The following is an 18,540-nucleotide window of genomic DNA, read 5'->3' on the forward strand; positions in this document are numbered from 1 at the left end:
TCGAAACAGATCAGGGATATATTGATGACAAACAAAAACTGATCGGTATGGATCACAAAATCGCGTCTTTAAACATACGTAAAAATAGTTGTAACACAAAAGATAAGTTTGCAGGCAACGTACAAAGATTTCATTAAAAATTACATTCTTTTAAATTACATTAACAACAAAATTCAAGCTGTTAACAAAGCCACCTATTTTCTTCTACTAGCTAATTATTCATTACCTCTGATGTGTTGGCTCACAGGCTTATAAGAACAAATGTGCGCATACAAAATTAAAATATCTAAACAAAAAGGTTACCTCAAATTTGTGCATAAAAAGATTTTAGTGAAATATAATTTCATGAAAAGAAATAGTCGCAAATATGCCCACAATTTGTGGAAAAATTTTTCGTAAAGTTTGAGCGCAATTCGCGAAAATTTATTCCGCGATAAAACTTCTACATTTCTTTTTTAAAGTGCTAGAAATGGGACGTCTACGTCATGCAATTTTAAAAGATATTTTAGGTGACTTAGGGATAAAAATTTAGGAGAAAGCATAAAAAACATTCCATATTTCAGGCGGTTTTGACAAATAGTTAAGAGGAAACGAAAAGCTACTAAAACATAAAACCTGGTCTTTCTTTTTGTAGGTTCGAACTTTAAAGAGTTTTTAATTTTTTGGTTATTTTAATTTTAGGTGTGGTCACCTTGAGAAAACGTTATATTTAAATGAAAGCAAAATTGCAGAACGCAAAAAAGTTTTTAACATGCTTTTGAATCTTAGATGAGCAGGGAACTGCTGTCGCATCTAATGTACATATATGTTCTATAAAAGAAATTGTCTAATACAAAAACTTCTTTCGTCATCCTCCATTACTTATGCAAAATTGTGAGACGTCTTAGAACATATCGTAAATTAGTTTTTCTAGTATTCAGGTACATTATACTCTGTTTTTACAGGTTGTTGCGGCGGCGGAACACCAAATGGTTGTTGCGGCACACCGAATGGCTGCTGTTGATACGAAGCAGGCTCATCTTCTCCAGGGTGCGGGAAAGACGCATACGGCGATTTTCCATACTCTCGGTTACCGTGTGGAAAGTCTTGCTGGTCCACGTTACTGAAGCTATCACCTTGTTTGTATCGTTGGTATGCCATTGCAGCTAAAGCCACCTTAAAAGTGAAATAGCATATCGTAATAAATAGCACAAGAAAGAACAAGCAAAATACAAAAACTTTAGTGCAAAAATTCACACCTTTCAAACAGTGTGACAATGTGGATATCATAAAGGGAATAAAGAATCATATTTAAGGAAATTTTGTGTGCGTAAGGCTTTTTTTGTTTAAAAACGAAACGCTATAACGCAATAACGGAAAAATTAAGAGGAATTCTTATTGGTTTAGAACATATAAAATTTTATTTTAGTTCGAAATATTTCCTGTAATTTTTTCTTTTTGTTCCCAACTTTTTTTGCTTTGTCTCGCAAAAAATCATAAATCTTCTTTTAATGGAATTATGTGAACATAAATTTTGAACATTTCTAAGGTTATTAAAGATTTTCAGAAGAATTTTAAGAAGAGATAGCGGCCTTGTTATCGCTAAATTGAGGGTGAAGTAACAGTACGCGTCCGGTGAGAGGCAAACATACATACCCAGGTAAAAATTGAAAAAAATGAGAATGCAATGGCTGCCCTCGCATGATTAGTTTGATTTTGAGATTTGATATCAGACTTTTGCCATTGATTTGCTAAGAAACAGAAGCACACAAACCACAGAAACGCCCAGAAGCCAGAAATCCCTAAATCTGCAATGACCAGGTGCTTTCTCATTTCTGCACTGCTGATACCATTAAACTGTGCATCTACAGCAAGAAACAACAAACACGCCAGAAACGCCAAAACACCAATGGCTGTTCCAAACTGGCAAGCATCTACATTTCTGTTGAAGATGCAATGACCATTGTCATCGTAACATGCAGCTGATATGCAACCAAACACAACGATTGTAAATATCTAGATTAATAAAAGTAGTATATAAAGTTAAATGAGATTTAAAAAAAAGGTTGATTTACCGTAACTTTTTTAAAAAAAAACTAGAACTATTTCTTGTATAACATGAATATCTGTAATTCTATCATGTTTTATGGTTGTAATAGAAAGGGATAAGTGAGCTTTATATTTTATTTTATGCGTGAAGTTTTCCGAACAGAGTACTTGGAATAAGCTTTTTAGACATTCTTACGGATAAACGAGGACAGGCTAAATTGATTAACAAACGTATTAATAATTCCCTTACTACCAATATGACGTCATAACTCGGTTTATATGTATATGATGCTTGATTTAATAATTCTGTCTGAACAGTTTAGTTAACTTTAGACATTTGGACATCAGATATGCATATAATGAATCATTTGGTCATGCAGAAACACGAGATATGCATATATTAAATAATTTAGTCATTCAGAGACATGAGATATTCATAATCTAACCATTCAGTTAATCAGAGACACGAGATATGCATACATTGAATAATTTGGCATTTCAGAGACGCAAGATACGAAAGATTTGGTAATTTAGAGACACCAGTTCGGACATTGTACACAACTGGGAATTCCAACCAGTATAATAATGAGACATCGGCAGGGGTTGTTCACTTAGTGTTACATTGTGCAAGAAACAGTTATTTAAAAAGTACATTATACAGAAAAACAAATACCGAAAACATTTTTTTGAATTGAATGTTGCACACTCTTTTGATTTAATCGTTTATTAAATATATTTGGTCAGCATTGATGGAATACTTAACCCATTATACAAATAAAATGCTGCTAAAAATTCCTTGTTCCTTGTGAGGGAAACAAAACAAAATTTTTATTGAAAATAAATCATTTTCTTAAAAAACAAAATAAGGTTAACTTTTTGCAGCCACATCGAAGAAATTTTACTCTGCTGATATACCTCATTTAATTATTTGGATAAGAACACAGCAGTATTGCTATTTAAGGCCATCGCAACATGCCTGCCATCATTAATTTACAGCACACAAAAAAGTAACAGCTATAGGTACAATTTTAAAGAAAATGAGCTTACTTAAACATGACTATCAATAAGAACAAAAAGCACAATGCAGTGATTCCAAAATATATCAATTACAAAAAAGGTAAAATTGTGAAGTAACAAAATTTGTTTGTCCCTGAACACTGCATAATTGTTAACCGTCTGGTGTCTGGCAGACAATACAGGTTTCTAAGGCATTCTAATTGGCTTAGCGCTCTTGATGATGGGCAAATATTTTGCAGTACTGCCCATCGTCAAGCAGAATGGTAGCTTAAATGTAAACAAGCACGAAAAACAAGTTTTAAGAAGCATTGAAAATGATTATTTATCTAACTCCTACAATACATTTATTGATAAAAAAAAATTTTCATAGGATAGAAACAACAACAATGTCAAGTTTAAACGTTAAAATAACGAGATTCAGCAACATTCTTTCTGGATGCTTCTTCAACATGGCTAGTAAACTAGCTGCATTGTCCATAAAAAACGATGACCTGATATCAAGTTTTATCAAATATACTAAATACAGGACGATGAAATTTTAACAAATTTTCAGACTCGTTTCTTCAGATTTTAGTTACTTAGTCAATATAAAACTCATTGAAGCCCATGTCTTTCTTGGCTAACTAGCAAGTTAAAAAATTTACTTCAATATTCGCTGTAAAAAATTTAGTTGCACATTCAACTTTACACTTTCTTCTGTAAACATCGAACATCGTTATGTTTTGTTTACAAAGATTTATTCTATAGGAACTTTCGAATTCTGCATAGAATGTTTGTTTTTAGACAGGACTACTTCAAATTTTGACTTTGAGTGTTAACAAAAGTAGTGCTAGTGAATTATATTATTATAAAAACACTAAACCAAAATTCTTTTTTTTTATTCTTATCTAACTTAGACAGTTAACAAATACAATAATAACCAATTATGCCATGCTGTACCGAAAATATTGCCCTCAGTCATTGCATCGACCTCCCAAGCCTGGTCGGCACTTAGACCTCAGGTGATATTTTGCGGGACAGCCCAGGGTAATCGGTTATTATTGTATTAGGGTTGATGTTATTGCATGAAAAAACAAGTATAATACAAGTTCCAACAAAGTTTACAGCCAGGAATATCATTATCTAATTAAACTTTGTGACTACTTATTGAACAAACAATATTTATAACTATATACTTGTGGAATTTATATGTTATTTATATTACGAAAAGTTAGGCAGCGGCTAATAATGACAACAAAAAGGTAAACAATTTTTTTTCTCAATACTATATTATTATAATAAGTTTTAATCTGAACAAAACACATGTCCTTCACTTTTTTCATCATCCTACAATTGTTGCATATTTAATTTTAAAATGCACATTCATTCTTTTGTAATATAGAACTATATTCCGAGTGTAATTTGCACCTAACTTTGCAAAATCCTTATTTACTCTAAAATTAAATCTGTTAATTACTGATACATATACATTTTGAAAGAATAAGTAAAGATCATCAATGGTTACAACAAACAAAACATTAACTCGAAAGTTCAAGCTTTTTGTGCTCATATATAACTATTACAATACATATTATTTATTTTGTGATGTGAGTGTTTTTTTATGACATGGGTGCTGATACATACAACAAGTTGCCATTAGATATTAGAAAGGAAAAATGTTATGGAACATTTGAAAAGAAATTGAAGCAATATTATATTTAGGTGTATGTTATGAAATTTTGTTTCTTTGTTTTCTAGATGTGTCCTATTTAAGAAGCGTCTTTGCTCAAAGTTTGTGTCCACACTCAATCATTTTCTCTGCCTTTTGTTTCACATTTTCTTCTATTTTTCCCATATCGTTTTTATTTAGATTTTAATCAAATATTAACTAATTTTTAGCTATATATTTTTTAAACAGGACACATTCGTAAAGCAGATATTTTATCTGAAATGTTTTATCCTGTATAAATATTGAGAAATAAAATAATAAATAAATTAATATTACATACAGGGAATAAACAATATTTACCAGAACCAAAGATAGTCCTTCTTTCGCATAAAAGATTATGGCGACAAAATGTTGTCGCTGTTAATTTAGAATATGACGGCTTGTCGAAGGCGGCTGAATACAGTTGTTAATTCAGAGGGCTGGTTTATATATTAGAGAACAGAAATATTAAAATTAAGGAAATGTTAGAAAATTGGTATACAGTTGACTCTCTCTAATCCAAATCTCTATTATCTGAATCTTTCTATAATCCAAACAAATTGAAAGTCACCGTCAATTTTTCCTAAGAAAGTTTAATAATTTACTTTCTACTATACGAATCTCTGTAATCTGAAAACCTCTATAATCCGAACTTTTTTGAATGTTTTTGTGTTTTGTAAGTTGAATCTCTGTCGAATTCGAATGTTTTGATTTTTTTGAAAGACAAAGATTAATGGCAAGAAATCGCAAGTCATCGAGTTCTTTTATTTTCGTTCAAACTTACTTTTTTTATTTCTCACGTTATATACTTCTTTTTTTAATTTTTTTCAAAAAAAAATCGATTTCTCTCTCTTATCCGAATTTTCACCCTTGAAACCTGGAAATTCAAATTAGAGAGACTTTCTACTATCCGAATTTCTCTGTAATCCAAATAAAAAGTTATCCCCCTTGAGATTCGGATTAGAGAGGGTCAACTGTAATATATATATATTTATATATATATATTGAATATTTGTGACATGTGTCAGTTAGGTTATACAAACCAGGGATTCAGTATTCAGGCATTTTTAGTCTATTTTTAGCTGCCTTTATCAAGATATCTGGTGCTACGGTACACCAGTTCAAATCAAGTTTGGCTGTATTCTATAGTTTTACTATTCAGAATGCATGACCAACATTGATTAGAAATAAATAAATCTGACATAATCTTGCATCTACTTTGGCTGCGTGATCTGGGTTTTTTAACCATCATTATTCTTTAAACACTTTTTCACTTTTTAAAAACCTTTTTGCCATATTAAAAAGAAACACCCTGGGGGTTGGGTTGACAGCTGATCTCATTTGTATATTCATGTACTGGGTCACATGGAGCTTCTGAAACCTATAGTGTTGTGTACTGCTTAAATCAACGAACTCTGGGAAAATTATTTGAGTTGCAATTAAATGAATATAAAAAAATAAATGAAATTTTACTGTGGTTTTGATTATATCTAGTACAAAAAATTGTATAACAGCTTTGTGCCCCCACATATATGCAATCCTAGTTGTTACATATGGAAATTCCTTGTTTACCATTATGAGCATGTATTAATAAAATAACTGTCCGATCTTGGTGGTGATTCAAAATGGGCAAGTGAATGCTACCAGAGATGAATTCAAACGTGTCATTATCTGTTTACTTTTTAGTGGAAGCTTTTTCGCCATGGCATTTGCATGGCAGGAAGAGAGATGCTAGATTTCTTCTCACAGAAACATCGTTGAGGTTTTAAACTATAAGTGTAGTTTTGATGCCTTCTGCTTTATTCAAATTCATTTAAAATGCAAAGAATGTGTGCGGTTGGATGTTGCTCACAAAGAGCATTAAATACTATAGGACCCCCCAGCAATGGCCCCTCCTGAAAATATAATGAGTTGCAGCGCGATGTAATTGTTTTAAATTTGCGTTTAAAACAATGGATGTGCACGCATGCACACAGGCAAGAAAAAAGAACGGACCACAACAATGGAAGAAATCAAATTAAAAAAAAAGGAATTTTTGAAATAATTAAAACCTGTTCTTAAAAAGAGAAAATGATAGCTAGTTAGGGAAAACTAATTCCAGCTCCTTTTAGATTGTTTATTTCTTAAATTTATAAATTAAAGGAAATAGTCAATTTTCTTTAGCTATCTATGCGCGTGCATAGCTATAGCTACACAGGGTATATTTCTCAATGTTTGTGAAGCCAGTCATGTAAAATATGCACCCAAATGTAAGTGATTTTTAAAATCTTAACAGTGCTGTTGACCTATGCAATGGCACAAATTATTGGTAGAGCTTTAAAAGTACTCCTTTCATGGCAATATGATAACTATGAAGGAAAATGGCAGTTCGACCCAGGCATTTTAGAGCTAATCTAGACCAGAGACTTAAAGAAAATCTAAAAATTTTTAGATGTACTTTGGAAAAATACAACTTACAATACTAAGAAAACGACAAATAGTCCGTGGTCGTTTAACAAATTCAACTAAATCAAAATCTCCACCAGAGTAGGAACCACCGTAGCTTGTCCCATGACCCTCCATTTTGGCTTTTCATCTGCGGGATTGGCCCACGTCAGGTCATTGATTAAAGTCTGACGTACGAAATGTGTTTTCTCTACGGAGTGCGATGATCCAAAATGGTCAATATATTTAACACTGCGCACTTGTTAAATTACAATACACACTTTTTGTCAAAGACTGCACACTTTACTACAACACTGGGCACCTTGTGAAACAGTGTTTCCTAAGAAGTGCGCAGTGTTGCGCTCTTCTTGAATATTTCTTTGATGTTCTTTTTTCTTTAAAACACTTCTCTCGTGTTTTTTAAAAACACTTTTCTGAATACTTAGTCCTCGACGATGGGAAAGCTCTTCTGTTAAACGTATCAATTCGTCCAGCGTTTGCCATGCGTGTACCTGTATGTGTAAATTGACGGTTACGGCAAGAAGGGTATATGGTTGCAGCTGGTGAAGTGAAACAATGACCCAAATGTTTTTGGAAAGTTGTGTTTAGATACCGCTGACAGCTTTTTTATAATTCCGAGGATTGTGCGAACTGAGATGTTGTTGCTGTGAAATATTATTTGCTGGTGATAAGTCTGTGGATCCTCGCATTCAAATCATCAGAGAATCGATGCTTAGTGGTCCAATTTTCGGCGTACAAAAAACATATGATCACAAGTTTTTTAAAAGATGGGGTATGAAGGATCATACAATTTGGATGACTTTGTTGTGGTTCTGTTAATTGAATATTATCAGGAAAGAGCTTCTATAATTTAAAAACCAATGGAACTGACACTATTTAAGAAAGTCTAAGGGCAGCGATGACTATAAAAGGTCCAATTCTCTTTTATTCTTTCCAAATATTGGTTTTTCAGATCAATCCTTTCCGATAGAATTACACACCATCAAAAACTGCGACAAAAAAGCGCTTGTGAATCAGGTGTTGATAACGAATACACCAACTATTTCGAATTTGTTTGTGGAGAAAAAGAGTTTATTTTTATGCACTTCTCGGGTACCGTATATTTCGGTAAATTCTCGTCTTCGTGTCAAATTTTCGTAAATCCTCGGAAAACGGAATAATAGTGGTGCGATGTTGGTGCATGGTCTGCATTTTTTTATTCATTTCGCGCGAATATGGTACAAAAAATATCTAGACTTCACCCAGTTCCAAAAAACCGAGACATTATTTTGTTCCACGCTAGTGCTCTCCTGTCCCATTGGTTCCTTTGTGTGACGAAGATAAAGGTGCTCTCAACCATCTTTTAAACATCCCGGTGTCAAACAGATACAAGGATGGTCTGGGGATGCAGTTGTTAACCATCGATAAACATAAACATAACGATAAATTGGTTTAAGGTTCTGAAGGACAATAAACTATTCACTAAACTATACACTGGAAATTAATTGGTATTAATTGACTATTTGGTAAATTATGTATAATCAGCGAAACATAGTAGAAGCAGTTGAAGTAGTTTTCTTGTGTCCAGGCCGAATCATTAAATTCCGGAAAATAAAAGAAGAAATGTTATGGAGCTCACGCTGCCAGAGCTTAGAATTAAGGACACGTATTCGTTCAGGTAATATCAGGTAATATCTGAGATTGTATTGACGTGTGTATAATGTACTGATATCTTAGTATTGCATTTACTCTAATATTGATTAAAAAGATTTATCGAATTTTTTTTTTAACTTTTAACATTACTTTTTTAGCGCTTAGTGGAATTGGCTGCTCTGACAATTGCTAAATGGAGACTAATAAAGGAAAACCATTACAACCAAGGAGAGACGTTGTGATTTCTTGCTACAGGGAATTCCTATTTCAGTTTTGCTTTCACATTTAGAATGCATCACTTGATCTATCATTATTGAAATTATTCTTGAAGTTTGTCAAGCAATATGTCAATGTCAAAAACTGGAATATTTAAGGGTACAACGTTGGCAATTTTAAAACTTTCTACCGCAACTTCGCTTTCTACAAAGCTTTAGGAAACAAATCATTGTATTTACCAGATTCAATTCCGCTTATCAAAACTAATAATCCCAATGGATGTATGATGCCTTTTCTCTAGGAAAGCATTGGATAGAGACTTATCCAAAATTAAATATTAGCGATCGCAATAGAATATTTAATTACGCTGTCCATAATTAAGTGAAAACGTTTTTGGTATTTGGGGTAACAGTTTCCGTGTTTTATGAGCACCAATGGCCGTAGAACTAAATAAAGCAGTTTTTATTACTCCAGGTACAATTGTGCTTTATAACATATTACACATGGAGAGTAAGGAGAGGTGACAGATATATAGATGTTGGAAATGGGCGTTTTACTAGCGGCGATTGGCGTGCTGCAGCGGTCTATTTAAAAAAAAAATATTTACCAAAAAATAAAAGTAATAGAGCTACTGCTTTAGCAGAACGTATATGTAATATTTTAGCAGCAACTTCGTCCCCAGGGTCTTGTGACCCCTGAGCTGTTATTAGGGAGTGACCAATTAACAACAAGGCAAAATACCCTGGAAACGAGATTGTTTTCGCAGCAGATTATTTTTTATGGGCCAGACCAAATGCCTAGGCTACAATAGGCAACAATATCCAAATTTGTACATTCTTCATTGAAATACTTTAAAATCAATGCGTTATGCTCGTCTTCAGCAGCGACAGCCATGTTGAAAATGTGATTTAAAAACTACATTTTACTGGCCTTATTGACCTGACCAATTTTGCACACTTTGTGGTTTTGCGAAAGCCACGGGTCAACATTGCTAACCCCGTACAACCTTGTCTCCAGGACCTCTTTTCGCTTTTTTGATATCCGGGGACGCAGCCCGTATAAATACCAGTTTAACTGGACAAATGTGTCTAAATGCTTCAAAACCAAGGAGCTGGGCTTGAGAGAAGAAAAAAGGTTAAAAAAGATTAAAACTTCACAAAAAAATTTCAAATTCTGCTGCATCATAGCGCAGACAATTTAATATTTTAACCTTGTAACATATTTTTTAAGTAGAATATAGACAGACTTCTTACAGGAATATGACCCATTGTATGTATTTGCTATAGAGAGGTCAGTTTTAGGGGTTAAAGCAAATTGGTACCTTGAAACAACGGCCGGTATAATAGACTCATCTGAGAAAAGTGTCCGTTGTAGATAGGTCCGCTATAAACGATGTCCGCTATCGGAAGGTTTCACTGTAGGTAAAATTAGGTGAATAATAAATAATTTTTACCGACTCTTTGTGCAACCTCATCCCCAGGACTTGTTAGTTTTTTTTATATTCGAACGGCCGGCGCAAATATAAAATAAAAAGCAAATCCTGGGGACGAGGTTGTCTTTCGCACAGACCACCCACTTTGTCGATGTTTGCTTTTCCTTAGTTTATTAAAAACTTAAATGCCCTAAAAATTAGGAAACAAACGTTGGGGAATTTTTGTGGTTTAACTTTTATCGGATCTCCGCGCCAGTGTAAGAATATGTATCGGGTTATTTTTTCAGAGTCGGCGGGTATCGGGTGTCCCGAGTATCACCTGGGGTATCGGTTTCAATTTTCTAGTTTTTCTCCAAATTTTAACATTCGTGTTTCCGTTATTTGATTCGTTTGTGTTTTCCAGATCTTGGAAACGGCAGACAACAGAAATGTTGCATCTTTCTTTTGTTTCGTGTCCTGTGTTTTGCAACTCGGTAGCTACCTACTGGGGATGTCTGTCTAATTTTCTTTAATCTTTTTTATATTTCTTTAACGTGTAATTAGGCTAGGAGAGCTTCGAAAATCATGAGTTCATCCAATTTTGATCTAAAAAAAGGGGCAAAATTTATTAATCAGCTTTGTCAAAAGTTATTACAGGCTTACAGGCATTAAAGGCAAAATCCTAAGACCAGAATCGTAATATTTTCCGAAATATACTCTTATTGAAGCACAAATTACTTTAATGAATATATATATATACACTTAGCTAACCTTTTGAGTTAAATAAAGCTAGCTAGCTAGCTAGCCGGTTGTACTATAGTTAAGTCATGATTTTTCCTCTATTTTAGTAGACAAAATTTTGCACATCTGTTATGTTTAAAAAACTACTCTGCAACCTTAGACGAATGTATATCTTCTTGACTGGGAATGTGTGATCAAGGAAGTCGGACAGAAAAGTAAATTACTTTATGTCAAACCAAACACCAAAGAAGGTGATATGAGAAGGACGTGCATCTCACATGGGTGCATATATAAAAGATGCAAACATCCACATAAATTCTCCCCTTTACTTCCTTAAAGTTTCCAAAAACTTGCCCAAATTATTCCCAAAATGAAAAACAGTGCTTTTAATTTCATGAATTCCCTGCCACTAAAAGACAACCCCTCAACATAAACAGAGTTGCATGCTTTAGCTTACTGGTAATAACAGCGATTCAAATTGGCAATTGAATATCACCATATAACCCTGGGTTAACCATGTTAGGGAAATTGGGGATATGGCACAATATGTGGGCCGTTGGATGTTGCAGGGACTTGTGTCGCAGAGCGCTGACTCTAATTGAGTATAGCTTAAAGAGAGAATTAAAAACTGCAGGACTCCCCATCAAAGCCATGATCCCTCCTGGAAATAATAGACAGGGTATATCCCTCGATATTTGAGAAGCTGGCCATGTAAAATATGCATATCCATCTATCTAGGCCTCGTCAGGAAGAAAAATGCTGGCGTGCGAGCTTCGCACGTCATGATAATTTTTAATCATTTTAAGGCATGCAATGTTCGCACGGCATATTTTTCAATGGCGTGCGACGACGTGTGCTCATTTTTGTTCCATTTTTTTTCTCGAGTAATCATAAAACTCGCATACAGCAACACTAATTTTGCCATGTTTTAAAAAGCAGGTAATTTGTTGCGACGAACCTAAAATGTGCGATGTGTTCATTATTCATTATTTTTGAAAAAGAAGTATACGACGTAGCAACAGAACGAAGAGAAATTATAAAACATGCATGTTACAGTCATAAAACTCTTTCAGTTAATAACTTTTTTGTAAATATTTTTTTAGAGGTAAATATTTATTTTTATATTTTTCAAAAAAGTATATATCATTAAACTGTTTTTTTTTTATAAAAAAAATCCCTTGCATTATTATTGTTGCTTCGATCTTAAAACATTCCCCCCTAAACAAAACAATAAGCTTTGTGACGTCCTGTTTCTATGGCGATGTTTTAAAATTATACAGATTGTTGTCTAAGTTATAAAGCAATGTTTGTTGAAAATATTCAGAAAGCAAAGTCTGCATTTAGCAATTGATCACCATAACTATAATTAGATATGCTGACTCTGTGCTTGGGAAAGAACATGTTGGAAGTGATTTGGTGTAAGGAAAGTAGCAAAAGCGTTTAAAGAAGTAAAAGACGGAAAAGTTGAACTTTAAAATTTATTTATTAATTTCAAAAGAGCAACTAAATTAAAAAAAAATTAAGTGAATGAATTAAAATTAATGTGTTATGTTTTTCTTTAATATAACTCGCGAGTAACATGATATATATATTTTTAAAGATTTACTTGGGAGTATTTTAATTATTGATTACTCTTATTTATTTTACTTGCACTCGCATTGTACTCTCACTTTGAATTATTTTACTCTCATTTATTTGTACTTGTACTCTCAAAGATGTGTAGCTTTACTCGTGATTGGCACTGTATGTTATTCCTGTACGCCTTCATTGAACAGAATATTATTTATTTTGGTGTGCGATTAGCGCACGCCTGAGGTATTTAGTGTTTTTTTTGGCGTGCAAAGATCGCACAGGAACATTCAAACATGGCGTGTGTGGGCTTGTGCGCGTGCGATCACACGCCATTCCTGACAAGGCCTGTCCATCTCTAATGCTTTGTACAGGAGACCGGGGTTTGATTCTCCTGACAGGGGATTTAATATGGGAAAGTAGAAATGTTAACTATAACTCCGAGTTAGCCCTAGTAGAGCACAAACCTTAATTAGGTTTGCATTGCTTAAAATGAGCCATGATCCCTCCTGGAAATAATAGACGCAATATATGAGCTATGATCCCTCCTGGAAATAATAGACGCAATATATATATTACATCCATGGAAAATTGTGAGGCTAGCAGGCCATTTCGTAAGATTTTAGGCAGGCGTGCAGTCGATCGCACCCCTCAAAAATTCTATGTGTGCGATGCACATGCGATCAACAACAAAATTTTTTAGAAAAAACATTTCCTAGCTGCTAGTCATGTAAAATATGCACATCTATCTATTAGTTGTGTGACTTGATTAACTTCAGTTTATTTAGCACTATAATTTTTGAGCAAATTGTATCAAATATATATTGCCTTTTGGAGAAATTTAAACAAACTTTTAACATTTTTTTCATGGTACTTTTCACGTATGCCATTATGTTTTTTTGCAAGCCCACCAGAATCAAGCAAGAACCCAACAGAACTGAACAAGGATCCTACAGAATTAATCAGAAACTCACCAGACCCTAACATTCTTCTCCTCCCGAAGATAAAACATCTGCATCTATTTGGCAAACAATGAAATGAGACTGTTTCAACTTTGTCCCCAGTTAACATGATTATTCTGGGACTTTAACAACAACATAGATACATTTGGACATAGAGATAACAAAATGACTTTTTTCCCTTTGTAATTCTATAGTTCACGATGACAGATTGCCACAATAAAAAAGACAAAGATTTAAAAGCTAAAACTTGTTCTTCGAAAGAGAAAGATTAGCTGACAGAAATGAATTTTCACTATAAGTGCCCAAATGCTTCCCCATATGGTTCTGATTTTTTTACACCATGCATGTGTCATGCGCTATTAAAATTTACAAGCATTTACATCCTGTCTATACCATGTTAAACTATTGCGGTAAAAAAACATTTCCCCTAAATATTTGCAAATTCTTACAGTTGACAACACAACGTAGAATTATGAGGCAGTTTTTACGGTGTATATATGTGCTTATAGGTATAATTGTTATTTATCATTTTTGCACCATTGGCCGTTAACAAATTGAATTTTTTTTTCTGGCTCCCATTCTGGAGGAGATTGGAAAAACTGCCTAAAAGTAGCACAGAGTTGTTTAGACTGTAATGATGTTTAAGTCAAGGCCACCATCTAAAAATGAAAGTGGGTTGAATGGTCGATTGTATATTCCTCAGTATTTTCTGATGGACAAAGCAAATTCGTTTCCACAAATTTACCACTTAATTTTTTTTACTGGGTTTATCCAATTTAATGAGCTTGTTTTTTTGTCTGAATTAATCAGCATGTCTGGCTGTTTACAGCCAGGCTAAAAAAAATTTAAAATTTTCTGTAAGGATGGGTAATTGTTGACTTATCAAAATTTTATTACTGTATATATATGCTTGCATTTTTGAGTCAAGTAGATCTTTCCACGATCCTAGATAAGAGTTAACTTCATCAAATATTTTTTTCCTTTTAAGGTTGTTTTGCACTTCAAGAATATTTTTCGTAAAAGGGAACGGACAGAAACAGAAATACCTCTGAGCATGCGTACTTCAAATTTTCCTTTTCCTTCCGTTTTGTTCTGGGGAAAGTAGAATCAAGTTCAACTTTTTCTTTGACTTTTCAAGGAAACATGTCTTAAACCATTCATGTAATAAGTAACTTTAGCAACTATAAATACTTAAAGCAGAGTAAAATGTTAGCAAAACATTACAGTGCTATTAAAGAAAATTTAAAGCCAAGGTTACGCAACTAAAATAAAAAGTGTTAGATTAAAATTAAGAAAAATTCAGAATTTTTTGTATATGCTATGATATATAATATTTTGTTCAAATTAGTCATGTTTACTTTAATTTATACATTTATGTGTATAGCGTTTTATATAAAAATGGACAAAAAGAGTGTTATGTCATCAATTCTCTTCGTATTGTCAAATTCTCTTGCAATATCTTCAATAGCAACACCATCTTGGATCGTGACAAATTTTGTTGGTAAGTTTGTCACTTCTTCTCTGCTGCAATGCTTAAAAAATATATCACGTCGTATAAACATTATCACATCTGTATTACCTTCAGAGAACGTTTGAACCACTTACAGTGCCTCCTAGACCCCCAGCTGTTTGGTCACCTGTTTTTTTTGCTTTTGCTTCACTATGCTCAACAATTTATCTAAGAAGGAAAAATGTGCCCCTTTATCTCTCTACGCATAAAAATTTGTTTGTATTTCGAAGCTTCCTGAACAATGCATTTATATATAAGAGAGCTTTTTTGAATTCTATTTAATAGCAAATAACCTTAACTATAACCATCTTCAGTAAAGCTTTTTATCGTAAATATATTTCTAATTTTGTGCAGGTATTACAAGGTTGGGTTTGACAAAAATTTGCGTCACCCTCAAAGATCAGGATCCTAAAAGTGAGAGCTGTGAACCGCTTGAGCTAAGTTCTCACTGGGCTACTGCACTGGTGTTTATTGTGATAGGTATCTGCTTGATATTTCTGACAGTCTTGTTAACTTTATTATCAATTTGGAGAAGTAGTATCGAGAAGATGGTGCGGATCATGTCGTTTTTCTCCAGTAAGCTATATTGTGTTAATTGCAGGAAATCAGAGTTTAAATTAAGTGAGATATACAATATATATCTTATTTCGTATGTTTGCTTAACATATGCAAGAAAATATTGTATTTTCAAGTATGACATGAATTTTTTTACTTCCTTTTTTAGTTATAACCGTTATTCGAATTTTTTTTTAAAAAAAACTTTTCTTTTTTGCAGTGTGTTTCTTTTGCATGGCGGCGATCATCTTTCCATTTGGGTTTGACGCAAAGGAAATTGGTGGCGTGGCGTACAAGCTACCAGCCTCGACAGATGTTGGTTATTCATATTTTTTGTTTATCACCAGCATTTTTTTTCTCACTGCTGGTAATATTTTGTGTAACTTCGATGTGATACGAAGTAATTTTCATAGGTGATCCCCAAGCCGGTATCGGGTGAAGATTGCGCTGTATATACGTACAATTTTTAGGAGTAAACATATATTTTTAAGATTTTATTAACGTAATATACGATTATGTAAGGGCTAAACAAAAAACGAGAAAATTTTTCTTTTGGGGAATGCCCAACATTTTTAGTAGACGATGTGCGTTACCCACGACAACAAGTATATGGTAATTCCCTTAGATAGATGTATATACCTGGCTAGCTACCTCGTCCGTAATAGTATCTAATTTCAAAAATTACCGAAGATTTCATCTTGTTTATTGTTTATCTTCAATTGTTCAGCAAGATGATTTTTGAAGCATTAATAAAGTATAAACTGTTGCAAGATGCGTTCTACGTTCGCTTCATGCAGAATTTTGATATCAGTAAAACAAGAAAGGGACAGGTATGTACCTATAGCATACAAACTACTGACATAGGCGTGATGAGACCTCCATTCTTGCATATTACCGTTAAAGTGTTTCTTTTCTCATAAAATATCGTCTGTTTTGTTCCTAAAAATTATTTCTACTGTTGTGTATATTACGTTTTTATAACATATACGTGTTTTTTTTAAAGGTTACCTCCTGCGAAAAATAAAGTTAATTGCTTGAAAGGTTGTCTAGGAATTTGAATATTTTTTTAAAATTCTTAAATGCTTCTTTAGAAACTAAAAAGATTCACTAGTTATGCATGTATGAGCTAGCTCTACGAGGGTGTTATTTTTTACATTTTTGACAAGCCATGGAGTTAAAAATGTTTTTTGGCCGTTCACTTTGACGCGTTTTGAACATTTTGCATAAATTTCAATATTTAGTTACCATAATTATGCTCAATGCTAACTGACGTCATAATTTCGCATAATGACCGCAACTTTCAAGACAAATATCTCGAGAACGGATAAAGATTTTTCAAAAAAATAAAAAGTTTCTAGAGAACTTTCAATGATCTTTCATATTTGCTCAACTTGATTTTTCGCATGAGGTAACCATTAAACCCCCCTCGTAGTGTAGCTACTGTGTTTTCTTACACCATACCATATTTGTTTCATTATTCCAGTCGCGGGTTGATGTTCCAATCTTAAAAAATAATTTACCAGATTTAAAAAAAATGTCGCAGAATTGTGACATGTGTAAAAAATCATGACATGCAACTTTAACAATTCTCGCTTGATATTTGATTGATAGTCTACTAAATCTACTAAGTGGGATGTTTCCTGCGGAGCGGAATATATAAAGAGTCCAATTGGGTGGCGGAAATTTCCTTGATTCCTAAGTAGAAATCAATTCTAGTCTTAAACGGCGAAAATTTCCCTTAACCAATCGAAAAGTTTAATTTTATTCAGTTCAAAATATTTCGTCTAATAGAGATTGTTTGTTTTTGAACTGATATGTAGCAACGATATATAGGTACGAAAAACATGTAGCAATCCAACAGACGGAATTATTTGCAAGCTAGATTATTCTTTAACCCGAATAATAGAGTAAATATGGTATGCAGTTACTTTTTTCATTTGAATTTATTTTGCATTATTTAGTAAATGTCCAACATATGTATAAAATTGTGTAGTATTGTAAATAAAACTTTGTAAATAAATGCATGTGTTTTTTACAAAAACGTAGCTAATATGCCGTTGTTTTTTAAAGTGTGCTTCCTCTTTGTTGAGGTCATCTTTCTAGATATTTTTCGTAGCCATGTGCAAAAGCTTACGTTCGAACTGGTGCACAAGGTGGAGAATTTGTTTCTCTGTAACTTTCAGTTTTGTTTTGTAGTTATTTTCCGGTTGCACGAATTTGTTACATTGTGACCGTTCAAAGCACTCTGATATTAAAAAATGGTACAATCGAACAAGCAAGCACTGTAATATATGTTTAAAGGTAGACGCGATTAGCAATGTATGTTCAAAGTTAGACGTGGATAGGAATTTATGTTCAAAGTCAGACGCGAATAGCAATGTATGTTCAAAGTTAGACGCGAATAGCAATGTATGATCAAAGTTAGACGCGGATAATAATGTATATGTTCAAAGTTAGACGCGGATAGTAATGTATGTTCAAAGTCAGACGCGAATAGCAATGTATGTTCAAAGTTAGACGCGAATAGCAATGTATGTTCAAAGTCAGACGCGGATAGCAATGTATGTTCAAAGTTAGACGTGAATAGCAATGTATGTTCAAAGTCAGACGCGGATAGCAATGTATGTTCAAAGTTAGACGCGAATAGCAATGTATGTTTAAAGTCAGACGCGGATAGCAATGTATGTTCAAAGTTAGACGTGAATAGCAATGTATGATCAAAGTTAGACACGGATAATAATGTATATGTTCAAAGTTAGACGCGATT

At 33.3% G+C, this 18,540-nt stretch overlaps 2 protein-coding genes across 3 annotated transcripts; one reads left to right on the forward strand and one right to left on the reverse strand.

Annotated features, from left to right (window-relative positions):
* Window positions 1-48: 48 nt before the first annotated feature.
* LOC130649616 (synaptogyrin-2-like) lies at window positions 49-7,369 on the reverse strand. The gene is made up of 3 exons (XM_057455940.1): window positions 7,190-7,369; window positions 1,636-1,995; window positions 49-1,155 (listed from the first exon to the last, which is right to left on the reverse strand). The coding sequence occupies exons 1-3, from the start codon at window positions 7,292-7,294 to the stop codon at window positions 910-912; spliced, it is 711 nt and encodes a 236-aa protein (XP_057311923.1). The 5' UTR covers window positions 7,295-7,369; the 3' UTR covers window positions 49-909.
* A 7,633-nt stretch (window positions 7,370-15,002) lies between these two features.
* On the forward strand, window positions 15,003-17,818 carry LOC130649618 (uncharacterized protein C16orf52 homolog B-like). 2 transcript variants are annotated; one of them, XM_057455943.1, is made up of 4 exons: window positions 15,003-15,209; window positions 15,573-15,794; window positions 15,994-16,088; window positions 16,187-17,818. In XM_057455943.1, the coding sequence occupies exons 1-4, from the start codon at window positions 15,029-15,031 to the stop codon at window positions 16,241-16,243; spliced, it is 555 nt and encodes a 184-aa protein (XP_057311926.1). In that variant the 5' UTR covers window positions 15,003-15,028; the 3' UTR covers window positions 16,244-17,818. The 2 variants fall into 2 exon arrangements, with proteins under 2 accessions (XP_057311926.1, XP_057311925.1); XM_057455942.1 differs by having other exon boundaries at window positions 15,012-15,209; window positions 15,994-17,818.
* The last annotated feature ends 722 nt before the right edge of the window (window positions 17,819-18,540 follow it).

This window comes from Hydractinia symbiolongicarpus, chromosome 7, assembly GCF_029227915.1.
Source record: "Hydractinia symbiolongicarpus strain clone_291-10 chromosome 7, HSymV2.1, whole genome shotgun sequence".
NCBI lineage: Eukaryota > Metazoa > Cnidaria > Hydrozoa > Anthoathecata > Hydractiniidae > Hydractinia > Hydractinia symbiolongicarpus.